Here is a 25,190-nt window from a genome sequence, read left to right as displayed (position 1 = left end):
CGAGCACCCTGAACATGAACTACGCGGTGCTCCAATGGCTGTTCACGCTGTTTCCTCCGTACGCCTTCTCGTCGGGCGTGATCAAGCTGCTGCTGCTGGACGCGGACAACCACCTGTGCCAGGAGTACTCGAGCGCCACGGACGGCGTGCAGGATCTGCTGCGGGTCGCCTGCGAGGGAACGCTCGCCGAACGCGCCAATCTCGAGCTGGCGGCCATCGACATCTGCTGCCAGAGTACGGGCGAAAACGTACACGGGAAGGGGGGGGGGGGGGGCGATCGATCTTTCTTTGCAGTTTTAGTCTGTATTGCCGGCATGCCCGGCATGCCCGGGCGCAGACGGGAGCAGAAGCCCCTGCAATGAAGGTTGATCAAGCTTCGGCACACGTGTTATTGCGTCCTGTACACGTGGAGGGGTATTCTGTATGAGTCCACCTAGTGGACTGTCCATTTCGGCCGCTGCTGATTGGATACAGTTGTACGAGCGAGGAGGAGACGAGCGGCCCCAGGGAATCAGCAGCGGCCGAAATGGACAGTCCACTAGGTGGACTCCTACACAATACCACCCCTGGAGTGCTATTCTCGACAACGTCAAATCGCGCCATTTTAACGCAATAGCGTTAAAGGTCCCCGTGTCGCAGAAAATCCGGCGTTGGCGTTCCGGCGTCTAGCGTTGGACGTCGCTTCGGACACTCTTCTACCAACCAACCCAACCGTCTTCTACCAACCACTTTTCTACCACCAAAGTTGCTCGTATCTTGTCTTTCATTCTTTACAAAGTTATTGCTCAGAATTTTGAGAACGGCAGCACACAAACAAATGTAATGAAGAAAAGAAAATTGGAGGACGCTTAAGCTTCGCCTTCAAGAATGAAACGCGACAGCGTTCCCTTCGACCCGCCAAGGGGTGTAAGACAATGCGCTAGGGCGCAGCGATCACTTACGAGGCGCCCCGCATCGGACTTTGCACCCACCAATCATGCGGTGAGCGTCGAGCAACGCAGCGTTCGGCGCTGCAACGAAGCGTGCGCCTGAGCAAGCGGAACGAACCAAAGGACTCGGTGTCTCGGAGGGGGAAACGATTTACGCAAGCCAAACGTCGTGATCGGCACGGGCAGAGAGATATATAGATAGTGATCTAAAGAAAGGAAGGACGCTTGATTCTGCAACCCGTGAGAGAGCACGGCGAAGTGTCGTCAGGGGAGAGGGAGTCGGGGCCGCGATGCGCCTCTCACCGGTCCCCGCACAGCCCCAATGCGCGCGTGGCGCGCCACCTGTCGGGGTAGCGCCGTACATTGAGAGGAGGGGGTCTTCTGTGTTTGCCGCAAGATGGCTCTGCGTGTGCGGAAAGCGCAGAAGAAATGTAGCGGAAACGTACTTCGCTACTCGTGTAACTGCAACTTCTGTAAGTTACATGCTCATAATTACCGATATACACCGCAGTATAACTTTCTACGGCAAGTTTCTAAGACACCACCGCATTCACTAGAGGCGCTTTTGTACCGCTTTGAAGCATCGAACTCGTGGCTCAGTGGTAGCGTCTCCGCCTCACACTCCGGAGACCCATTTTCGATTCCCAAGCGGCCTGTGTTGCAAGTTGTTTTTATTTATGAATTGCCTGCCGGAATTTTTAGCTCATGGCCAACGCCGCCGACACCGACGACACCGGCTTTTCTGCGACACGACCTCCTTAACGCTGTCGCGTTAAAATAATGCCGGCTCTCCCGTAATCGAGAGTAGATGTAAGCATAAAATGGCTACTGGCAAAGCAGATTGGCTGGATATGACACTAGCCACAATCTTAACATGGGTGTAGTGCATGTTAGCAACCGCACATGCCACCACACCACACCGCACCACGCCATACTGTTTCCTGTCACAGACAGAGCCTCATTGCCCGTCTCGTCTGGGTCAAACAGCCATCCACGGTGCGCCGGATGCTATTAGGGAGCCTACATGCTAGCGTTGCTTGCATGTAGGCTCCCTAGACGCTATCGGGTTGGGCGCTGCCGGCGCGCCGGAGCAAAGCCACTTGGCCGGAGGCGCCGCAGACCTCACAGACCGCTGCTGTTGAAAAGAGCGCAGCCAACTCTGTCTCAGCGCCTTAAGATGACAATCAAGTGTATAGTGCCATATCTCCCTTTTGAACGTCGCTATTGTAAATGACGAATAAAACTTCCGCATACTAGAAGTTACAGCTTGAGTGATATCGTGAACATTTGGAAGAACTCGGAAGCAATATTTATTGTAACTTGTTTGGCTAGTAATTACCGTGTGTAATGCGGTCTTCAATGCTTGCCCAGATGATCTCGATTTGTTCTCGCAACTTGTCTGAATATTCTCATTTGGGTACCCTGATAACGGCTCTGCCTTTTGGCTCAAGGTGGCTTGTAGGTTGCCGACAACGGGAGCTGATATCATTTCGTGCTTTATAAATCCTACTGCGCGGTTCTGCGCGGACTCGAACATGTTAATATGGCTTATGCTGTTGAGGATCCCAAGGTGCACATAGCGTGTTCGAGTTTAGGGCCTGACTATGCTCTATGACTACACGAGAGGGGATGAGCTATTCCGATTGACCGCAGAGACCACTGACTTCGTGCGCGTTTCCTTCACCGCGCCTGCGTGCTACAGACCGTGACGCGAACAACGGGCCTCCGTACACGCTGAGCCCTTTGGACACGCACGATCTGTGCGTCGGCGTCAACCTGCTCGTGCTGCTGATCGAGGGGATCGCCATGTTTGTGGCGGTCGCCTTCCTCGACTCCGGCACCCTGTTCACCTTCCGGAACATCTTTGCAGAGAGGGTAAGAATTAAGCCCGTTTTCTTTGTGAAGCCATGTCCATATTTATACAGTGGAGCTGCTAGAACTTCGCTGGGTTTCTCTTGACGTGCGCAGCTTCGCTGAGCATTCCACATCGCCATCACTCATGGCGATGTGGAATGAAGCTCTGAGCCCATGCGGCGACGTATACAAGTCGCCGCGCTGCGGGAGTTCTGCCGCCGTTTCCAAGTACCCCCAAATTGGGGACCTTCAAGGTAATAACACGTGATGTTCTACGGGCGCCGCCGCTGACATTTCCCTTCTCCTCATTCGCCTTTTCTCAGAACGGTCCTCCGGCGCAGCTGTTTCCCTTTCCCGGCGTCCTCCGTTTTTTCGGTACCTCACAACGCGACCTTGAAACATAATAGGCTTTCGCCTTAAAAAGGATGCTGTTGCTCTGCTCCAGCTCGTGCAAGCTTGCATATGAGTCCTCGCTTGTGCTTTATCAGAGAGCCGATAGCTGTTTTTTTTTCACCTCAATAGGATGAACTGTAGTCTTATGGTTTTGTAGCACCTTCAAAGGGAGATAAATGCGTTGAACCCTTCCCACAGGGTTCAGCGAATGCGCCTCCGGCCTTTTTCTGGCCAGACAAATTTAGGTTAGGATGAGAATCGGGGGCCCTAATTCACAAATGATTTTCGTTTGCAAGTGTCGTTTGCCACGTGGCCGTCCGCGTTCGTTAATATGTCCAACATGGCTCCCATGCGCACTTACTCTAGAACTGTTCCTATGAGCAGCCAGTCATGTTGGCTATATTGCCACGAGGCAGAAATAGTTAAGCGAAGGTGTGTTTACAGGTATTTGCGAATTGCAGCAACGCTGGATACACAAGATGGCTGCCCGAAACAGCAGCATGCTTGCTTCGCCAAATCGGCGTCATTGTTCATAGTCGCACTATATATGACCCACTGCTCTGTAAATATATATAATAAACCAGCAATGACACCAAGGCCAGCATAATGGATTATTATTATTATTATTATTATTATTATTATTATTATTATTATTATTATTATTATTATTATTATTATTATTATTATTATTATTATTATTGTCGAGAGACACATCTGCAAACGAAACTGCCTGAATTCGGCCTTTGCATGAGTCCACGTTCACAAGGCTGCTGACGCTAAAATCTCTCGCAAAGACAGCTGGCAGTTAATTGTGCTTGTACACACATAAGCGGAGGCTATACCGACATAAGACAAATAACATCTCTTGCGAAAAGGAAATACTTTGTTAATTCGGTTCACGGAACCAAATTTTAATAAATGCGGGGGGTTAAGTTTTCAGACAGTGAGTTAAGCACATGTGGAATACTGGGCTGAAGGTAATGATGCAGCGACTCCTCTCCCTCGAATTCGCCGTAGTGGCGTAGCGACTGTGGCGTTGCACTGCTAAGCCCGAAGACGAGGTCTCATAACCATACCGTGGCCATGGCACGTAGCACTCCATAATTTGTTTTAGTCATTTCGTTAAAAAAAATACGGTGTGTCACGTGCCAGAATCCCGGACTTCCAACAAGCCTCTTACCACTGCCAGAAGGGTATCATCAGCAGCACCGCACTACACGTAGTCATCTCACTTCACCAACCGCTAGAAGACACCCAAATCGTTTGGACACCAGGACATGTGGTGGTACAGGAGAACCAAGCGGCCCACGCTGCAGACCACGGGCGCACTCACCGGGCATGCCCTAACACCGCCTGTCCAGCCCCGGCAACCGAAGTCTGCAACACATACCGAGACCTCCTGAAACACCAACGGAAGGAACGTACGCCAGTAACACCCGGCACCACACCGCAAGCTCGACCACGAACAGGCCACCACCTGGCGCTGCTTACAGACCAACACGTACTGTCACGGCACTCTACTAGACGCAATACACCCCCGACTCTACCAGCGGCAAGGTCAATACTGCCAAGACCAACCGAATACTCCCCAGCACATAGTGCTGAACTGTCCTCCGAGACCAGCTCCGTGAGCTCTACCACCTTCGCAAGGCCTGCTGTTTAACCCGGCCCTGGATGTCCAACACGGGGTGACGAACAGGGCAGCGAGTGCAGCTGACGACCACAGCTTCTGGGACTGAGGAGGCCGTCCATAAAAATGCAAGAAACGCTTAAATAAGCGTTTATAATTACCCGACTTATCAACCAGCGCTCACGACCAGACGATACTACAGTGATAACGTAGTTTGAGCGCGGCTCGGAGTACCAACGAAGCGCGAAAAGAATGGGAGTGGAATTGTTGCGTTATCTCGGTCTTGTTGGGGAGGGGATGTGATTCCGCATAGTTTGCCTGGTAAAATCCTGAAGCCCTAATTAACGAAAGTTTCAGGAAACCTCGGTAGCGCGGCCAGCGCACTCACGTGACCGTTATATATTTGGCCACGTCCCGCCGACCTTCTCGAATAGCAAGAATATGGTTAAAGCAGAAAACACTGACATAGACTAATCTACAGTAGACAAACGAGAAGCAGTGTATCTGCGCATGAATGTTGTTATTGTTGTTGTTGTTGTTGTTGTTGGGGGGATAAGTATAAAACTTGTCTGCCGGCAAGATAAAGCTTTTGGTGAAAGTACAGCGCTGCAGTGTGTGTCTTCAGTGCGTCTCTCTTCGTCGTCGTCGGATCTGTGCCCCGTTTCCCAGTATACGATGCACTACCGTGTTTTCTGCTGAAAACGATTTCTGGCGTGTTGCATGTCGCTTCGCTGCGGTCCACGTCAGCGTTTTTCTGCTATAAACATTTTTCCTTGCAACGTGCGTATACCCACTTGACGCGTCCGAGAAGCACACTAAAATTCCCTCTCGTCACCCACCGGGCTTCCGTATTGGGCAGACCGTACACACGTACAACGAGGTCCTCGACTCGGACCTGGAGAACGAGGCCCGCGAGGCACCTCGAGTGGCGACCATCCCGGGTCTCGAAAATCGCCCGCTGGTGGTGTGCGACATCTGGCGCTTCCTGGTGCTGACCCGGGCGCCGCAGCTCAAGGCCATCAACCTGTGCCTGACCGAGGGCGAGTGCTTCGGCCTGCTGGGCATGCACCGGTCCGGCAAGACGCTGCTCCTCGAGGTGCTCAGCGCACTCGCCGTGCGCACGTCGGGCAACGCCTACAGCCAGAAGCATATGCTGTCCGCGTCGCCCAGGAAGGTGCGTCGTAATGTTTGCGCCCGCCATAGCGAGCTTGCACATACTTCATCCTAATCGCCATGTCGGAAGACAATGATTGTTTTGAAGCTGCGTCTATTGAAGTCTGCCACGGTTCTGGCAAAGACGCGACCGCGTCTGTGTTGCGTTGGAGCGTGTTACTGGTGGAAGTGAATACATTGGCGTCATTGTAGCCGCCATGTTGGAGGACCAGCACGGTGAGAACCTGTGTCGGTGACGCCACGTGCGAGCTATGTAGTCCTCCAACATGGCGGCTAAGACGATGTATAGTGTATCATATTCACTTGCACGGGTAGCAATCTCGAATGTAATAAGAGACCCGGTCGAAACGGTGCTAGCGTCTGTGCCAGAACTATACGGCAGAAACGCCGCGTGAGCTTCCCACCGTGTTGTACCTCCAACATGGCGGTTAGGATGAGGTCAGTGCAAGCTATCCCGTGCTGGACAGGAGGCGCTACTGCAGTTCGAGTGTGCAACTAAAATATTACGATACCAGCAACAGCTGCTCAAGAGATGAGCCGCCGCGAAAGCAGACGGTGAGGGGTCTGGGCTGTTGGCGCGAATGTGTGTCTGTCTGGCGGTCTGGCTCCGGTATAAATACAGTGTAAATAGTCACTTTTGTCTTTGTCTTGCCACACGTAACACTTTGGGGGAGCTTTGCGATCCCTGTCGTCGCCACGGAACTCCGCAGCGGTCAGTACATCGAACTTGTCACCATGGCTACCGATGAAGAGACCGCATCAGCAACGGCTGCCCGTTAAACGCGTTTTTCGTTACAGGCGAGATAACGTACGAAATAAAGTGCCTCGAACTCGCCAAGGAAACTTCGCTTTAAAGAAGTTTATCGAAAACGTAATTGGGACCGAGGGCCTTCCCAGTCACGAGCGCGGTGCTTTGACGCGGAGCCACGAACCGCGATCGCAGAGCAGGCTTCTTCCGCTGAAACGTCGTGCGTGTACAGCGTTACTCTCGTCGCCTTGTGGGACACGTTCTGCAATGGCTCTGAATATAGAGTCGAGGCAACCGTGTACGGTAACCCACATCGTGCCAACGTCAGCCCGCTGTCCAGATGTGTGTGACCGTGGTGTATCAGCCCACAGACTATATCGTTTACCCCGCGCTCCCGTGTAGTGGCAGTCCCAGATCGGCTACTGCCCGGAGTCGGGCGGCCTGTTGCTCAGTCTGGCTGTGGGCGACCAACTGTCGCTGTTCGCGCGGCTGCGCGGCGTTCCATCGGCGCACCAGGAGAGCTGCATCAACAGTCTGCTGGCGGCCTGCAACCTGAACGACAAGAAACTCAACTGTCCCAGGGACTTGGGGTGCGTGTACCTTCTTTTTTCCCCCGCGCGCATACATCAGGGGTCGAATTCACGAAGCATTCGTTCGTTCGTAAGCGCCGTCCGCCATTGACCGGCCGATGTCGCATATTAATATGTCCGACATCGTAGTCGGTTGGCACCTGCTATTCTACGAGCAGATTTAGCGTAAGAGCTTTTTTCGTGAATTTGGTGCCCAGGATTTGTATTCACGATGTTACTTACGCTATGGAACTGTTGGTACAACTAAGCCCCAGCCAATCGTGATGGTGCACGCACTACCAGCGAATTCGGTCGGCCAATTTCAAAGAGCTCTTTTACGAACGAAATCATTCGCGAATTCGGCCCCTGGTTCTTGCCGCGTCATGGTCGCGAAGCTGTTCGGCATGGGCCGCGCGTGTTTCAGACGCGGCATATAGCTGTGACGCGTCCAGCACTGACACGTCGGGGGCACCTAGACAGCTGCAAAATTAGATCATGGGAACCGACTGTCAGTTGCCCTACCGCGGTGCGTGAAAGCGACATCTGGGGCCCGTATTTAAAACAGAGTTCTTGCGCTCGAATTGTTCGTAAGAGCGAACAATTTGTGAAGGCAGCCAGTCAATAGCTACGGTGAATTACGAACGAAAATATTTGTGAATTCGGCCCTTGGTGTTATAGAGCTCTATGGGGAAACGCCTGCATCCGCGACCAGATGATGCTTGTACAGCCCTGAGCGCTGGAGAACGCGATGCCCTTTTTGAAATCTGAATCTTCTGGGTATGTGTGCAGCCGTACGATTTATTTGGAAACGGCGTCCGTGAGTTATATGTATGAGGTAAGACTAAATAAATAAATTAATCACAAGATAAATAAATAAATAAATAAATAAATAAATAAATAAATAAATAAATCAGAGTCACTCCCTCTGTGAAGGTGGATTACTGGCAGAGTTGTATATACGTTGATAAATATATTGATAATATCGCCACGAGACAGTGAATGGGCTGTTACTGTCGGTCGGACTATGACAACGGCGATGAAGTGGCCAGAGGAACGCGCGGAAGCCTTGCATCAGTCGCCGCTGCTTGTGGCTATTGTAACCTTGTATATAGTTATAACTTGTAAATACACGTTATCCCTGTAACATCATGTTGATTGAAAATAAGACACATACCACTATGAGTTTCGTTCTTTCACGAATTTCTTGTCTTATTAAATTGCATACTCAATCTTCTTACTATTTTTAACCTTCTTTTGTTTGCTTCTTTGGATTTATTATTTGCTCACGAAGGTGACTATCGCTTTGTGATCGCTATGATACACGGCCAGTGCCTCTTTGGTGACACTGGAAATGTTCTTGGCCAATGTGAAGTCTACACAGGACCGATGACGCGTCGTGGGCACACTGATGTTTGTGTATCGTTGAATGCCGAGCCTTTCCAAGCGAAACGTCACGTGGGGGTGGAGTCGGCAAGGATGATACAACCAAAGCTGCATACGCTTGGCGTTACGGCACGATCTTCGTCCGTATTACGTGCCGATCGCTGTCGCCGCGCAAATTCCCGGTTCTGTTCATGGCGGTGTTCTTCGTAGGCGCGCTGTTCTTTCGCAGCACTCACCGCACGCGGCCTACCCATTGCACGGGTGGGAGGGAACTGAGATAAGGTTGCGTGTTTTGCCTGTAGAGCCCGTTACGTCCAACCGCAATCCATACTAAACAGTGTCCATTCTTGTTTTACTTTATTTATTACGATATCTTTTTTTATCACAATACGTTTTGACATTTCTCGCGATTAAACCAGCTGGGGGCATGCCCGGCGATACGCTTTTGCTTTATGCTTTGGTTTTTTTACCTCTGAGGTGGCCGCCATCTTTATTGCATGCGCACACAAACTGCCATAGCCAAGCGTATAACATCTCTGCCGTAAGAAACACTGAGCGCGATCGGCGGGACTCGTGTGTGTTCCCGTGCAGCATGTCGGACAAGCGCAAGCTCTCGCTCGCCATCGCTCTGATCGGGCCGCCCAACCTGGTCTTCCTGGACGAGCCGCTCAAGGGTGTCGACACCGGCACGCACCAGAGGCTCTTCGACATGCTCAGGCACGTGCGCAGCAGGTCCAAGGCCACCACCGTCATCTACGCATCGGTCAGGTGAGGCGGGCGTCCTTGATATATATATATATATATATATATATATATATATATATATATATATATATATATGTATATATCAACGTACTAGCGTTGACGCCTACTGGGATACTTTCATTTATTGAAACGTTTACCTGTGGCTTTTGAGTTACGTTTTGCTACTGCGGGACTAAAGCATGTCAATGCTCAAGACATGTCCTCCGAATAGAAATCCTTGCACAAGTAGGAACGCCCCTCATAAACGCGTCGTAGACATCACACAGGTGATATATATATATATATATATATATATATACAGCGAAGAGGAGGAACACTATAGTGGGCCATCCTCTCCAGCGCTGTTCTCGGGAGACGCCACTCGTGCTAAGCGTCCGTACCTTGCTCTGGCGGTCGGTCCCAAACATCGGTGACTAATAAACGCCTTTACAAGCGGTGGACGTGGCTCTGGTGTGCCTCGCCACGGAGACCCTGCCATTTTCAACGGCGCGGATGACATCGACGTCGAGGACTTGCTGACGACATATGAAAGGGTAAACGCCCACAACAAATGGGACGATCCCGCCAAACTCAGCAACGTGCTCTTCTATCTCGCGGGTGTCGCCAGTCTCTGGTACAACAACCATGACACCGACTTTCTGACGTCGTCCTCTTTCAAGACCTTTTTACTGGTTGCGTTTGGTCGCCCTTGCTTTGCGCAAGCTGCGCGCGGAATCGCCTTTGCCGTAAGGTGCACCGCAGCCGGGTGAATCATTTACCAGCTACACTGAAGATGTACTGGGCTTGTGTAAGAAAGTTAATACGACGATGTCGAGGTTAGAGGACGATGTTTTCAGCATGCTACTTGCTAAGAATTCTCAGTCCGTAACAGACATCATCACTCTATGCCAAAGCTACGAGGAGCCGTGCAGGCAGCGCTCTTTCACACGTCGCCCTTTCTCGCGTGTCGACATCATTGCTGGTTTGGCTGCCATCTCCGACCAGTCAGCGTTGCTTGCTGAAATGAAAGCGTTCGTTCGGGAGAAGTTGCACGCCAGCTCTCCTTGCTATCCCTCGCACAGCCGCCTCATCTCCAACAGCCTGCATCGAATTTTATGCCTCGGCTCCGTCGCGCGATCGAGCAGGTAATCGCCGACGTCTTGCCAGATCAGAGCCTCTCTTCTTACGCTGTACCACTAAGTTACGATGACGTCATTGCGTAACCCCAACAGGTCCCGGTGGCTGCACCATTCAGCTGCGCTGAAGTCGTCGCGAGGACCCAGCCACTCTTTTCAAGTATGCCTCTCCCTTCTGCCGACTTCGTGCCTAGACCCCGACTGTCGCCCGCCGTTCAGCAGCCGCCCCGTACAACGCGTCCTGTGTCATCGATGGGAGCTGCCCGGCGGGCCGGTGGCGTACTCGTCATGAATTTATGGCGCGCGTCATGAATTCTATGACGTTCTATACTCCATAGAATTCATCATCATTTCCTCGTGCTCTCATGACGTTATCCTCGGCTGAGATTTTCTCTCGCTCCACAATGCTCTTATTCATTGCGCATGGGCCGAAATAGAACCCTCGCCGCTGTTAGATTTGCTGCTCACCGACAGTTCTTCGCTCTCGAGGAAACTACTTATCCAAACAGACACCCACATTCCTCCGAACGCCTCAACGGCGTTCCCACACGCTGTTGCACTACTGCCTCCCTCTGACCGCTTTCTTACTCGGAGATGTCTGCTGCTGCCTTTTGCGACAGTGGACATCACACAGGGCTACAGCGCCATTTTCATTTGCAACCCGTTCCCATACCCTGTGTTGCTGCTCCGAGGGGAATGTCTTGGCAATGTAGAAGCGATCGAAGACGTGCAAGTTATGGACGTGCCCAATGACAATTACTGTGCTAGTTCCAGTGCGCCCAGTGCTGTTTCGACGTGTGACCTATATCGCCCAGTAATGTGTTCGGTTGTTCTATTGCCGATGCCCTTACACCGGTCGACCGGTCTCAGCTTTTGTGCCTTCTAGAAGAATTTCGTTCTTCTTTCGATGTAGGGCAATCTTCCCAAAGCTGGACTCCACCTGTTACATATCGCACCGATACTCGCCCAAAACCGACGTTGTAGCAACGTCAGTATTTCCTGCAGAACGTCGTATAATCAACGAACAAGTCGACGACAAGCTTCGCCGCGAGGTGATACGACCGTCCAACAGTCCCTGGACATCCCCTGTCGTCCTGTTTACGAAGAAAGATGGTTCTGTGCGGTTTTGTGTCGACTGCTGCCGCCTGAACAAGATCACTTGCAAGGACGTCTACCCTCTCCCGCGCATAGATGACGCGATTGACAGTCTACAACGTGCAGAATCATTTTCATCTCTAGATTTGCGCTCAGGGTACTGGTAAGTACCCATGGCAGATGCCGATCGGCGTAAGACAGCTTTTGTCACACCCGATAGCTTATACGAATTTACCGTAATGCTTTTGGACTTAGTAATGTGCCAGCAACATTTGAGCGCGCGATGGACACAGTTCTACGCGGCTTGAAGTGGCACATGCGCTTGTGCTATCTTGACGACGTTGTTTTTGCTCCTGACTTCACCACGCACTTTCAACGGCTCCGGTCTGTTTTAACGAGTTTAACAAACGCAGGGCTACAACTAAACCTCAAGAAGTGCCACTTTGCTGCTCGGAAGCTGACAATTCTATGCTACGTCGTATCCAAGGATGGTATTCTTCCCGATGAAGCCAAACTTCGGGCCGTCGCCGAATTCCCTAAGCCAACGTCCGTCAAAGAATTGCGCAGTTTCATCGGTCTGTGTTCCTACTTAAGACGCTTCATTCGCAATTTCGCCGCCATCATATTGCCCCTGACGAAGCTACTTGGAAGCTGCGGGCCCCTCACTTCATAGTCGTCCGAGTAAGACGAGGCCTTCACAAAGCTCCGTCGTTTGCTAACGACGTCTCTATAACGACATTGCTAACTATAACGTCTCCGCCAAGGAGCACTATAGCGGGCCATCGTCTCCAGCGCTTTCTAGTGGGTCAAGCTCTCCAGCGCTGTTCTCTGTGAGCGCCGCTCGTGCTGAGTCCGCGCCCTGCGCTAACGGTCGGTCGCAAACGCCGGCGACTAATCAACGCTTTTACAGCACATATAGTGTGCGTGTGTGCGCGTGTGTTTGTGTGCGCGCGTGTGTGTGTGCATGCGCGTGTGTGCGCGTGTGTGTGCGTGTGTGTGTGTGTGAGAGAGTGTGCGTCTGGCTGGGGCGAAGCTTATTGCAGAAAGTGAATACTTGCCCGTCATCAGCGATCGCGGGCATTGAAGCTTTCCTGTACGGACTCTGGCCATTCCGGAAAGTTTTTCTCTTTTTTTTTGTCAACCGACAATTTAGAATGCGGCGGCAGGATACCCTTGGGAATGATCGTCACCACCCCAAAAAACAAGACTTGCATGAAGGCCCTCTATACATGCTTGTTGTTTTACCAGATCTATTAAGCCTGCGAGACGAAGGCGACACAGCACGGTGGCACGTCGTGGGCACTGTGCTATGCCACTTTCGTCTTTTGTCCCTTGTGCCACTAGCGCTGGTACCGCATCACGTCGAACCGACAAGCCCAACGCGACTTGTTGTTCCTACGTGTTTGACGTCGTCGTCGTTGTCGTCGTCGTCGTCCTCCTCCTCCTCCTCCTCCTCCTCCTCCTCCTCCTCCTCCTCCTCCTCCTCCTCCTCCTCATCATCATCATCATCATCATCATCATATCTTATGTCTACTGCAGGACGAAGGCGATCTCCAATTATCCCTTTCCTGCACCAACCGATTCCAACAAGTGCCCGTGAATTTACTAATTTCATCGCCCCACCTAGTCTTCTGCCGTCCCTCTATTGTCCTTCCCTTCTCTTAGTAACCATTCTGTAACCCTAATGGTCTAACGGTTGTCTAACCTGCGCTTTACATGACCTGCCCAGAGCCATTCTTTCCTCTTAATGTCATTTAGAATATCGGCTATACCCGTTTGCTCTCTGTTCCAAACCGCTCTCTTTCTGTCTCGTAAAGTTATATGCCTAGCATTCTTCGTCCCATCGCTCTTTGCGCGGTCCTTACCTTGCTTGACGTATAATGCTATATATACACCGTTGCTCGTGGGCGGCGCACGTAGCATGCAGCAGCTGGAGTGCTCGTGCGACCGACTGGCCATCATGGTGGACGGGCAGCTGCAGTGCATCGGCACCATCGAGCACCTGCGCGACAAATTCGGCAAGGGCATGGTCATGAAGATCCAGCTGGCCGCCTCCGAGAAGGATCGCAACATCGAGGTGCAGCCCGTCATGACAGCCCTCTTCCCCGACAGCCGCATGATATACTACCACCAGGTAAAGCACTGCCCACGTCTCAGTGAAGCATGGCTATGTAAACTAGCGGACAACTTCCCGTCTAAGTGGAAAGTTACCGGGGCGGAGCTTATGCATGTGTGTCACCGCGCCAAGTAGCCCGGCAGTTTAACAAAGCTTTTTGCATGTAGGAAGGAAAGAACAGGCAAGGAGGGTATTAAGGCGTACATTACACAGCGGTCCCTCTACGTGCTTGCAAAGCCACGAGTCCAGTTCCGTGGCATGCAAAATTTCTCATAAGTCCTGCCTCGCGTTTGTCATATGGGCCTTAATCTCGAACGAATAATGAGATAAGTGGCTAAAAAAGTTACAGGGATGAGGCACGTCGTACTACAGCGGCTCAGGATTAATTCTGACCACCTGGAGTTCTTCAACATGCACCAAATGCACGGGTGCGCGGGCGTTCTTTTTTTTTTTTTTGCATTCCGTTTCCGCCGGAATGCGACTGTCGTTGTCGGAATCGTATCCGCAATCTGAAGCCGCATTAGCGCAACGCCATGCCACTGGGCTATATACTACGGCGGATAAATTGCGAAAAAAATAACTGCAGCAGATCCAACGAGTTGGAATCTATATACAGCGAAGCTGTGTGAGTGCATATATAAGGAATCGAAACACAAGTTTGTGTTTATTGAACTCCGCACAAAGTGACAGGGAAGCCTTTATTCAGGCACTGCAGAGAGGCCAATGCGATGCTGCCGCGGATGCACGGAGGCGCGCGCCATCTGGTGGTGTTGCAAGGAACCCAGCGGCACGCGTCCACCGCTGTGAATGGTTGGGCTATTCGGCTAGAGAACAGCCACGCCGCAGCACACACACGTACACAAGAACCTGGCGAGGTTCACAAAAAAAAAAAAGCTTCGCTTTTCTGCGAGTTGGGGAGCGTCTCTAACTAGCAGACGAGCAAATGCTCCCTTAACGCTTGTTGTGGCGCGCAAGGCTGACGTAGCGCATTCCTTTTTCCCATCTCTGTCCGCAGGGGCTGCTGAGCTTCGAGATCTGCGAGAAGCGTCCCTGGAGCGAAGTTTTCTCGGGCGTGGACCTGCTCACCAAGGGCTTCCGCTGCGAGTACGTGCTCGTCTCGGAGGCCACGCTCGAGGAAGTGTACATGTCCTTCGCCAAGTAGCGACGACGGCGCCCTCCAACCGAACAAAAGCCACCACCACGTGGTTCTCGCCTAATTCGAGCGTCCCCATTAACCATTATTCATGTATAGTTTCTTTTTCATCTTCCGTACCGTTCACCTATTGCCCATTTGCAACATTCAACTTTATTTGTTTAACTTATTCACTTATCGTTCATCATATGTCGCATCGTGAAACATTTCATTCATCGCCCTCTGCGTTGCGATTCCTTAATTCATTTCGTTTTACAATGTTTTCCTGAACCCGTCGCGCGCGTTACAGTGCAAGTACGGATGTGTTGCCGCACACGTCAGCATAGTTGAGGACCGTGAAGAGGGTTCTAATCTCTTTGGAACTGTGCTTTATATATTTCTTTTACGAGTTTTGACAAAAGGGCTATTTCGTTCTTGGATGGTCGAACGGGCCTCAACTGCGATAAATTTGATCGGAAAGGAAACTTAGCACATACAGAACTTCGTGCGCATCGAGCGAGTGCGCGGACGCTATGTGCGCCTGCGCAACGGGGACAAGTGACGCAAGAGACTGCTGAGAAGAACTCAAGTGACACGCGAGGACAGCATGCACGCTCGTGCGCGTGGGTCTCCCGCAAAGGCGTCTGCAGCGAGTTTAACCTCCGTTTAACGCGCGCACGAAATAAACGAGATGTGAAGAATCGCTGCTTCCACTCTTTTTCCGCGCGTTTCCACACCGCACGGGCGGAAGCGTGAATTTGGCGAAATCTGTCGACGCGTAAAGAGTGTACACAGAGATCAAATAACTGCATACGCACGTGCACACCTGACAGCGTGCTCATCCTCGCTACGTTGAGCAGCGGGAGCAAAACGATTTCAAGGACTGTCGCTTGCAGGCAGGGGAAGTGTCTATGTGAAACTCAACAGGAACCACGAGTGTGATCGTTTCAACGTTTCTCGCGACAATCCTAGCGCGAGTGGCAAAACTCTTGCCTGAACCGTTACCGAAGTTTGAGTGAAACCCCGGTAGCGCGGCCAGGCACCACGGCAACCGAAGAAACTCCCCGTTTATCTGCAGGCTCGAGTCTCTTATATCGTTTTATTTCTTGAATCCACCAACGTTCAACGTGTGACGGCACGCACGCAAACATGCATGCATGCACACATTGTGGCGCGTAAGGCGCCTCTCTACAGCGTGGAGAAGAACGGGAATCGAGGGACTCGATTTAGTTGGATAAAGCCAACAGACAATGAAGCCAAGGAAAGCATCGGAGAAATCGGTTGTAGTTGAACAGCAGAAAATAATGAAGAAATGGGAAATGAAAGTGGGCGTAAATATAACCTGTCGCCGGCGGGAGTGGAGCCCACAACCTCCGCATTACGCGCGCGTTGCGCTACCAATAGTGCAACAGCGACGGCTACCAATACGTCCGCTATACTTGGGTATTTGACAAGATCTAGCTCTAGGAGTGTTAGTCAGCGCCACTCGGAGCCAAGGTGGGCTGATGTGGAACACCCCCTGCACCCTTCTTTTCTTTTTCTTTTTTTGCCCCATGGCGTAACGTAGCGCGTGATCTTAGGAGAGCAGGCACGTAGCGTGTCATGCTTTTTTTTTTTTCGTGCGACCACGTAAACTTACCTGCTTTAGCTTATCCCTGTGTCGAGCTCCCTCCTCCTGAACCACGTTGAGTAGGAGGAAACGGCGTCGTTAAGTGCTGCTCAAGGCCACAACGCTTGACCGACAACGCAACACGACGTCATCTAGTGTGAAAGTCGTGTTTTTTTTTCTTCTGTGGTAAAAGCAATCAAGAGAAAGCAATTTTATAATCTCGTCTGCCTTAGTTTTCTTTAAGGAATTTCATACGAATATTGTGAAACGCCTTGTGTGACGCATCTCGTGTCCGGGGTCCTCACCCCAAACGCGACCTACACACACACACACATTCACCTTCCGACATTGAGCGCGACTCAAATCAGTAGAATGGACACTTGGTGCACTCCTCGCTTACCTTGGGGAGACGGGTCTCTCGGGTGCCTACTCGGAAGTGCCAGGGCTACCATACCGTCGAACCCCGATGACGGTAGCCAAGCGTGGAGAGGAACTTATGAATAGAAATACATTTGAATAGCAGCTTACGCTACTATACCGCGTGTCCCAGCTAACGTCAGCCAAGCTGTTCAACGAAAGAAAAAGTTGAAAAGGACGGCGCAAAATAAAACCTACAGTGTTCCACCGGCAGAGCTGTGACGACCGAACACCTTAGGTGAGTGAGTGAGTGAGTGAGTGAGTGAACTTTATTCGGTCCACTTGAGGTCTTGCACCCGCTTTTTCATCGTATCTTGCACCCCGCTTTTTAAGTGGCTTTTTTTAACCCGTTAAACCGCTTGGCTAACGTTAGCTGAATGTATGGATGGATGAATAACTTTCTTGAGGTCCGTCGGTGCGCGCGATTAGTGCGCAGCGGGCCGCTGGGACACCTGATAATCTACGCGCCGCGATTGCTGGCTGTACCGCTGTCACTGCTTAGAACTTCGAATGAAACGTTGGCGACAATTTCGCTCCAGCAGCAGTTTTTTTTTCCAGCGCTGTACAGAGCTGCCCCAGGCCATGACGGCATACAGATCTTTGCCAGCTGCGAACCTGCTGGTTCTGGTAGGCGCGCATGATCCCATTGATCAGTAGCTTTTTATCGTCGTATGCAGGAAGCCGCAGATTATTGCGGCCACGAATTTTATTCTACGCACGCGCCTGCGCGCTAGCGACATCATAATTTACATACGAAGCTTGTCTGCAAGTGAAGTAAAGCCGACAGGGCTCAAGGGAAGAGGGCAGAACAGTCGTTTATTTCATATCGCATCTTATGTACACAAAGGAAAGAATCGAAACAGAACGAGCCAAAAGAAACAAAGTGCATAGAAGTGTCAAGCCTTGTGTTGTTTCTTTTTTGTTTTATTGTGTTTTCTTTTCTTGCCAACCCCATTGGTCGAAGGAAGACAAGCGCGATGATTCAGCTTATACACCGGATTTTCAAAAAAAAAATTAATTTCTAAAGATTAGCACACCCCAGTCGTTACAACGTCTTGCGGGCAATGATCTGCACAATCAGCTATGCACTGTCTAGCGTAGCTCCATATAGGCACACTCTCCAGTAACAAATTCAGAAGTGAAGGGGACGAAGAAAAAAAAACTTTCACATTTTTTTTACCCCACGTCCGCGTAACATTGGTGTTTGTATTGAGAGGTTGAGTGGCACTTTCGTGATTTTTCACCTCGGCATACATCCGCATATCAGAGAGCACAGACCGCGAGCAAATACTGGGCTCCTGTGCAGGCCAGCGTATCGTGGCTGTAGCATATCGTTGGCACAGAACGAATTCCGTGTGTGCGTAAAGTCGTGTTACCTTTGCAATCGCAGGCCTTTCCTTTTCTTCTTTTTCTTAATGTCGCTTGTCGCGTTGTCGCAGGGCACGGAGGTGCAATATATTAGGATCTGTGCGGTGTCGTTACCGGAGGCCCTTTGCTTATCGGTAACGGAATCGAATCGGTGGCAGGGGAAAAAAATAGGGCACGACAGTTGAACTTCGCTTTTGACATGCTTTTTCGTAATCAAACGAAAGCAGCCCTATTTAAGGAATCGAAACGAATCTCGACAGTAACTGCTTTTTCTCATCCTTCGTTTGCCTCTCTCGCGATTGTTTGTTTCTTTCTCCTTTCCTTTCTTTTTTTTTTTTTTTGTTGAGCGCTCTCGCATCAATCCGGTTGTTTTTAGCGACAAGCAACGTATCGCAGTAAGGCCGCAAACCACGGGCAGTAACCCAAGAAATCATCTATGTATACGAGCCGCGTTTCATCCAGAATGGACTCCAGGCCTGGACGCACACGAGAGCAGCGCGTCACCCATTCTGTGCAAGCGATATGCTCGACAGCTTCGCGGCTTGTCATATCGCCAGAGCTCGGTTCGAAGGAATGATTGTTCAACGACTGTTCAACGAAGCGGGGCTTCGCTCGGAGGCCAAAACCTTAGTTTCGCCACGAGTTCGCGTTGTGCTCGCCGCCCAGAAAAAGAACACGCTCATACCTTGGCAGCTTTTCTGGTTCACTTCGCTATATGCTGTTCGCCACGGTATATAGAGACGACTTGCCTAGTCGGTATACGGTGACACAATAACTGCGCTGCACCTGTCATGTGAACGCGATGACCCAAGATTCCAACAGAGAGTACCACAAAGCGAAGAGGACAGACAACCTAAATCATGCGAATCCGTGACCTGAATCTCACGGCTTCGGGCGCGCCACATTTTACGCGGTATACAGTCTGTTGATCGAGGACTTATATACACACGGCTCGAAAGCGCATGCGCGAGCAACATTACGAGACAGTGCCTTACGCAATGTACTGCGCAAAATACAGAAAAGAACGTTAACCGCGCATGCCATAGCGTTTTTCTCACAGAAGAAAGATAAGCGTCCACTCTTCGCAGCTGCTGAAGGCGCAAACAGAGATGTTCGTCAGCTTAATTTAAGGGAGATGGTTAACTTGTGTTTAAACATCTAATGTACAGATCCAAAAGAAAAAAACAGGAAACGACAACAAGATAGACGTTCGTCACAATAGGTCTTTCCGGATCGAAAAGCATCCGGGAAACGCTTTATTTTTTTTTTTTTGTGTGTGTGTGTCCATGACTGGTCAGCGAAATGCGCGCTCATTTTTCACCGTTTCACGTGGCACAGTTGCAAGGAAAGCAGTATAATGTCGAGCAATACTGTCGCGAACAAATGAAATACGAACGTGCAAACTTCGCACGCAAGTGTAACAAAAAAGCAACCATATTGTTTTTAAAAAACTTTTGCATAAGGGTACAATTCGTTACGCCAAAAGTTTCAATCGAAGAGACCAAATCCGGATTATTTCCGCCGAATGATATACTGGTCGAATCATTTCGCTCGGGTTTCATCGGTCCACGATAGTAAGTTGTAGAAAAAAACGGGGCAGTGTCTTCCTGCACGGAAGACGATCCTCGGTCTGGAAGCGAATCCTCGGCCAAAGCCAATGACGTGAGCGTTCTCCAAGGGACGATCGCACCTCCGTGAAACAAACGACACGCGCGTCAACTTGCACGTGCAACTATCAGTAACATAGCGGAAACAAAAGAACAAGAATGAAAATGCCGCGACCAATAGCGTGTAAAGCTCAAGGAATAAAAAGAGTGAAATAAACTGACTGTTAGCGCAGAGTGCAACGAGGCGATAAAACTGCCCGCGCGTTATTATAGAACTACGTTGTATAGCTACCATATACCACCACCATCAGCATCGCCACCATCACTCTGAGAGAAAGACGGGGGGAAGCAAAGCGAACAGAATCACAGTCAGTATAGCAGAGTATAACCCGCGGTGGCTCCAAAACGGCTGCACACAGATATCACTAGTTGACCTGGCCACACCCGATATACGCGCACACAGGGATCGGTTAGGCCTAAGACCGAATGCCGGTATACGTACAACTCTCGCGGCATCGTCACCCTAATATAGACAACGTGGAAAGCTCGACTCGTGAAAAAGAAAAAAGAAACTGGAAAAGTGAGCCCAGCTATATATGACTCAAGCTTTACAGACGATCATTATGAGAGAAGCGTTATGACACACCTTTCGGCCAGGGTCTCTTCCCCATGGTATATTATACTACAGCCCTTGTGAAAGTTGTCGACTCAATCCCCAGAGCTCTGCTAGCGCTCTTTCTTTTTTTATCTCATCCCTTCTTGTCACACGCACTTGCAGTTATTGTCGGCAATACCTATCTATTCCAACAGGTATCATTACTGTCTCTTGTATGTACAACCCGAAAGATGTCTATATACGACGATGCGCAAAGAGAAAGCAAGTTAATAGAAGGGGGGGGGGGGGGGGGGCAACGAGGGGGCTTGGCATCGCGCCACGTTGTGCGGAAGGGGACGCTGCCCATCACCGCTACCACAACTGACGTCATAAGCGCGCTACGTGAATCCGAAACTATAGAAGGAATCAGCCCTGTGATTAAACTGCGTAGACTGTGTTGTGGGAATGACACCGATCGACGGTGGCCCATGCAGTGCTATAAACGCGATATCCTTTTTTTTTATCTGCGCACTGCAGGTCGCGTCAGCCAATCAGGAGCTGGAGAAATGCTTGTCCATTGGTCCGCCGCTAATCCTTTCGTTCACGGAAGGATTAGCGGAAGGATTAGTGGCAGTGCACAGTGGCCCAGCCCTTACTTCTCTCGGACACGCAGCAAGTTATCCTGCCCGATTGGCTGATGATACCCGTAGCATCCGCTGACGAAGTAGATGAGACGAGGTACCACTGAAAGGCCTGCTACACAACTCAGGTCCAGGCACGTATGAAGACGCATACTATCATTTTGCCGATGTCTACCGAACGTGTCGTGTAAACAACTTTTGCTTGAGAAGAACACCTAGAATGTAATGGTTAACATTGCCTGCACACCGATCAGGCTACGTCCGAATATGAAACGCACTGTATACACAAATTAGCTTAAAATAATATTTAGCGTTCATCGTCAGGCACGACTTAACGAAATGAGGCTCAACGCTCAAATGTTAAATCGCAATCCAAAAGTGTAAAAAAAAAAATGAAAACTCTAGGAAACTAAAGCACGTGCAGGTATAGGTCTTGCGCCGAGACGAACCCGGAAGCGAGCTTTGTTGGCTGAATAAGGCAGCTGGAAACCATGCTCATTGTCTTTGTCTGCGGAAAAGATCGACGATCACGTGCACCTATAGTATGTCTACTGAATCGCGACGCGATGCCCTCGCGCCTCCTCGTCCCACTTCCGTTTCTAGACTCGTCTGCAACTGCTCTTCGCATTTACGACACACAGATGGTTCTAATAGCACTTTCAAAACAAAACTGAAACGGGGCGAAAGCACGGGGTAAGAAGTCAACTCGACACGCGAGATGTAGCTCTCAAGAACAGCTCTTCTTGAAAGGTTTCAAAGAGAACACCGAGAAGACCGATGGGGTGGGGAAAAGGAAAAGAGGCGTGACATTTCCGGCTCGCATCGCCGTTCACTCTCACTCTTTTCTCTACGAGACACGCACGACACACTACTGTTTCGTGTCCTCGGAAAGCGACGTAGAAAAGGAGTTCGTTGCTCTATGCACGGCTCATTCGTGACAGTCGTCGAATGAACCTGGTTGTAAGCGCGGTAAACACTGGTTTAGAGTCACTTTTTCTTTCCGTGGTTGGATGCGTTTATAGTAGCACTTTTATGGAGTCACCTGGACAAACAAAGAAAAAAAAGAGGAATTGCAAATATTCTCTACAAGAGCGTCACGTAGGAAAGTACCAGAGAGGATTCATACATGCTGTGGAAACCTCTGCAGGAGTTTATCAAAAAATGAAAAATAAAAGAAAGATGGCAATCCGCCACCCGCATCTATAATAAGCTCTTATGCCATAGGGTTGTTCGTAAGAGAAATTTTTCAGCTAACCTAGATACTGGACACATTATCAGCGAAGGCGGCGGACAAAAGAACACTTATGAACGACAGGCTGTGTGAATTCGGCCCCTCTACGTCACCACGCCGATGCAGAACTTATTGATACAGATGTACTTCTACGAGTATGGCTGAGATATGACTTCAACAAAACGAGGCGTCTCTAGCACGTGTTAACCTTAAGGCGAAACTGAAGTAAGCGTGCAAGAGAACAACTTTCTGAATTGTTCCCGACCATAACGAAACGATGTATAGGTATTACAGTTTCAGTTCCATGTTGCGGCGTAGACAAGAACGCAGGCGGTTAGCAGATAGTGTGCTGCTTTATTGACTTTTCTCTCCTGCAGAGGTTGCTTGTTACCACAGAACGCACGCAAAGGGCATTCACAAACAGACGTCCTGTGTGAACGCTTGGAAAGGGCGACGACTTCACGCACGCTAATACAGCCGCTCATACGCACGGTTATACCGACCGATGTAATAATATTGTTTAACAAGCATGTGGTAACGAGAGTAGAACCAGACAATGAATTGCACTTTTTTGTATATCATCCCCCTTCCACACTCGGCTCTCTTTCTCCGCAAGTCTGCTGCTCGAGCGACATCCCCTGCCGACGAACGCTCCACCGCAGTATGAAGCGTGGCCTCAGAGATTGGCGCGATCTTAGAGGCTACGCGTGACGAACGCCGGTGACGGAACGACTGCCTGCATTTTCGTAGCGACGCTGAGAGCAAGACGCACGTGACGAATAAATAAAGAAGAAATACTTAAGCGAATGCTTATAATGGTCTTTTCGCAGTAGCAGCGAGCAACGGACGCGACAACACGTAACACAGAAATTCGCTAATTTATCCTCAAGTCGCAGCAACAGGGCAGGGCGTTTTTTACCCACCCGCGTCATGTCTGTTCTCGGTCACGTCACGTGCTTGTGTTCGGACCTGACGTCACGCCCTGTTCTTCACAGGGCACAGGCGTGGATGAGAGGCGCAGCGTATAGAGGCACATACGTATTCGCAACGTTCGTCTCGGTGGAGAGCACAACACGTGAACTGCTGCAATGTAACTTGACAAACACTGAACGTTTTAAGACAGGAAACTACAAAGTCAGTACACGAAAGGAATGCGGCCACATCTAGAGATTGCCGTCAACGCGTCAGGAAGCTGCAAAACACGGTAAGTGTGCGGCTGGATTTTTATACAATCTGGAATTTGCGGGCCAAATGTGCATGGAACTATTTTCAGGGGCGCAGTAATTCTGATGGCTCACTGTGGTGAAGGCTGCGCACACGGTATTTCTTCGCGGCTATATCGGGTTCAGCGACGCAGAAAATGCAGGCCAGTCGCCTTTGAATCGGCATCACTGTGACCACACAGACGGTGACAGAACAGCGGAGGGAAACACCTATCAAACGCCAAATTACAGCTGGCGATTGAGCTCGAAAAGTCCTGAACATCAGACTAAACACAGCAGATGCGTCCAGGAAAACAGCCGGAATGTACCAATTGTGTGTTGAATGCACTATCACCGTTCGACATTCAAGCCCACTGCGTGAGCATTTGCGGTACGGGTGTCGCTTTGTAGGATTGCCCTGGTAGTAACAATGAACGCGGCAGCATCGTTTGATTGAGTGAATCCGCTTTCACAAGGCTACTGAGAAACAGCGCGGGGGGGGGGGGTGCATGTGGGGAAAGAGCGAGGGAGAGGACCAACAAACCGTTGACCCGAAAACCAGCCGATGGTCAGCCTGCAAGTTCTAACACAAAAACCACGGTGGCATAGCTATACCCAGTTAGTATGCGTCAGCAGTTTACTGCGCTCTGCCTAGGGAATATTTTTTTATGCTCTAGCCTTTACATTGCAAGCCATCATCATGATAGTGTCTGCAAGTACGCCGCCATAACGATAACGTTGAAGTTTTATATTGCTGTCAAGATGTACCCGAACGCAAAGGAGCAGTATGAAAACGGCATGTTTGCTGCCATATCGCAATCAAGCGCATTTCTATTACTCAGTGTTTCATCACCGGAGCAGATGATAAACGTATACCACGTTTTGTCCATCATCAGTATTAGATATCTTTGATCCCTTCGTTCTTGCTGTCTTTCTTCTTTCTTTTTTTTTTACTTCAAAGCAACTTTTGACCGTTTGTCGCCGACGTGCTTACTGCATGCCTTTGTTTCTATAAAAATTAAAGTGAAGGTAATAAATTATCTCTTGAATGCTTATTTATTTATCTGCTGTAAGCATCCGAGGACGCAACTGCACACTGCAACAAACACACCACCGTAGGTGTTTAGACAGAGCGAATGTTCGTGTCGCAGATCCGGTGCTTTCCGGGTGCTCATGCTTCACGGTTATACAGCAGGTTTCTCGCAGACCAGCAACGACAGGGAATTAGCGGACCAACGGTTTGTCCTCTCCAAGCTGATTCCTCGGGCATTAATGCAAGGAAATAGGAACGAGGCAAAGTGTGTGGGGGGGGGAAGGGGCGGGGGGGATGGGGCGGGGGGGGGGGGAGCAGGAGGAGACGATCGCGGGGCTGTTGTCCCCCCCCCCCTTCCCCCCGAGAGCAGTCTAAAAGCTCAACGCTGGCGTGGTGGGAGAAACGCGTGTTACGCCACGTCGAGTAGCATAATTATATATTATTTATATTCAATATTTATAGACTCGCGACAAAGACATAGAGAGAGATATACATATGTATCATATATTTACAAGAATGGGCACCCTATGTACAAGAAGAAAACAACACGGCTCTGTCGCGTACGAGAGACGACTACACTGACGT

General features: G+C 50.3%; 1 protein-coding gene across 1 annotated transcript; it reads left to right on the top strand.

Annotated features, from left to right (window-relative positions):
* On the top strand, positions 1-17,913 carry LOC126546129 (phospholipid-transporting ATPase ABCA3-like). Its single transcript, XM_050194238.3, has 7 exons — positions 1-234; positions 2,632-2,804; positions 5,666-5,980; positions 7,130-7,317; positions 9,271-9,447; positions 13,575-13,788; positions 14,786-17,913. The coding sequence occupies exons 1-7, from the start codon at positions 15-17 to the stop codon at positions 14,930-14,932; spliced, it is 1,434 nt and encodes a 477-aa protein (XP_050050195.3). The 5' UTR covers positions 1-14; the 3' UTR covers positions 14,933-17,913.
* The last annotated feature ends 7,277 nt before the right edge of the window (positions 17,914-25,190 follow it).

The sequence above is a fragment of the Dermacentor andersoni genome, chromosome 3 (genome assembly GCF_023375885.2).
Source record: "Dermacentor andersoni chromosome 3, qqDerAnde1_hic_scaffold, whole genome shotgun sequence".
NCBI lineage: Eukaryota > Metazoa > Arthropoda > Arachnida > Ixodida > Ixodidae > Dermacentor > Dermacentor andersoni.
This window is presented reverse-complemented; position numbering and strand designations above follow the sequence as displayed.

Bases quoted from the DNA above. Each gene is read 5' to 3' on its own strand.
- LOC126546129 (XM_050194238.3), top strand. From the start codon at position 15: ATGAACTACGCGGTGCTCCAATGGCTGTTCACGCTGTTTCCTCCGTAC. The intron at 7,318-9,270 runs GTGCGTGTACCT...GTTCCCGTGCAG, and splicing joins AACTGTCCCAGGGACTTGGG to CATGTCGGACAAGCGCAAGC. The intron at 9,448-13,574 runs GTGAGGCGGGCG...CGGCGCACGTAG, and splicing joins GTCATCTACGCATCGGTCAG to CATGCAGCAGCTGGAGTGCT.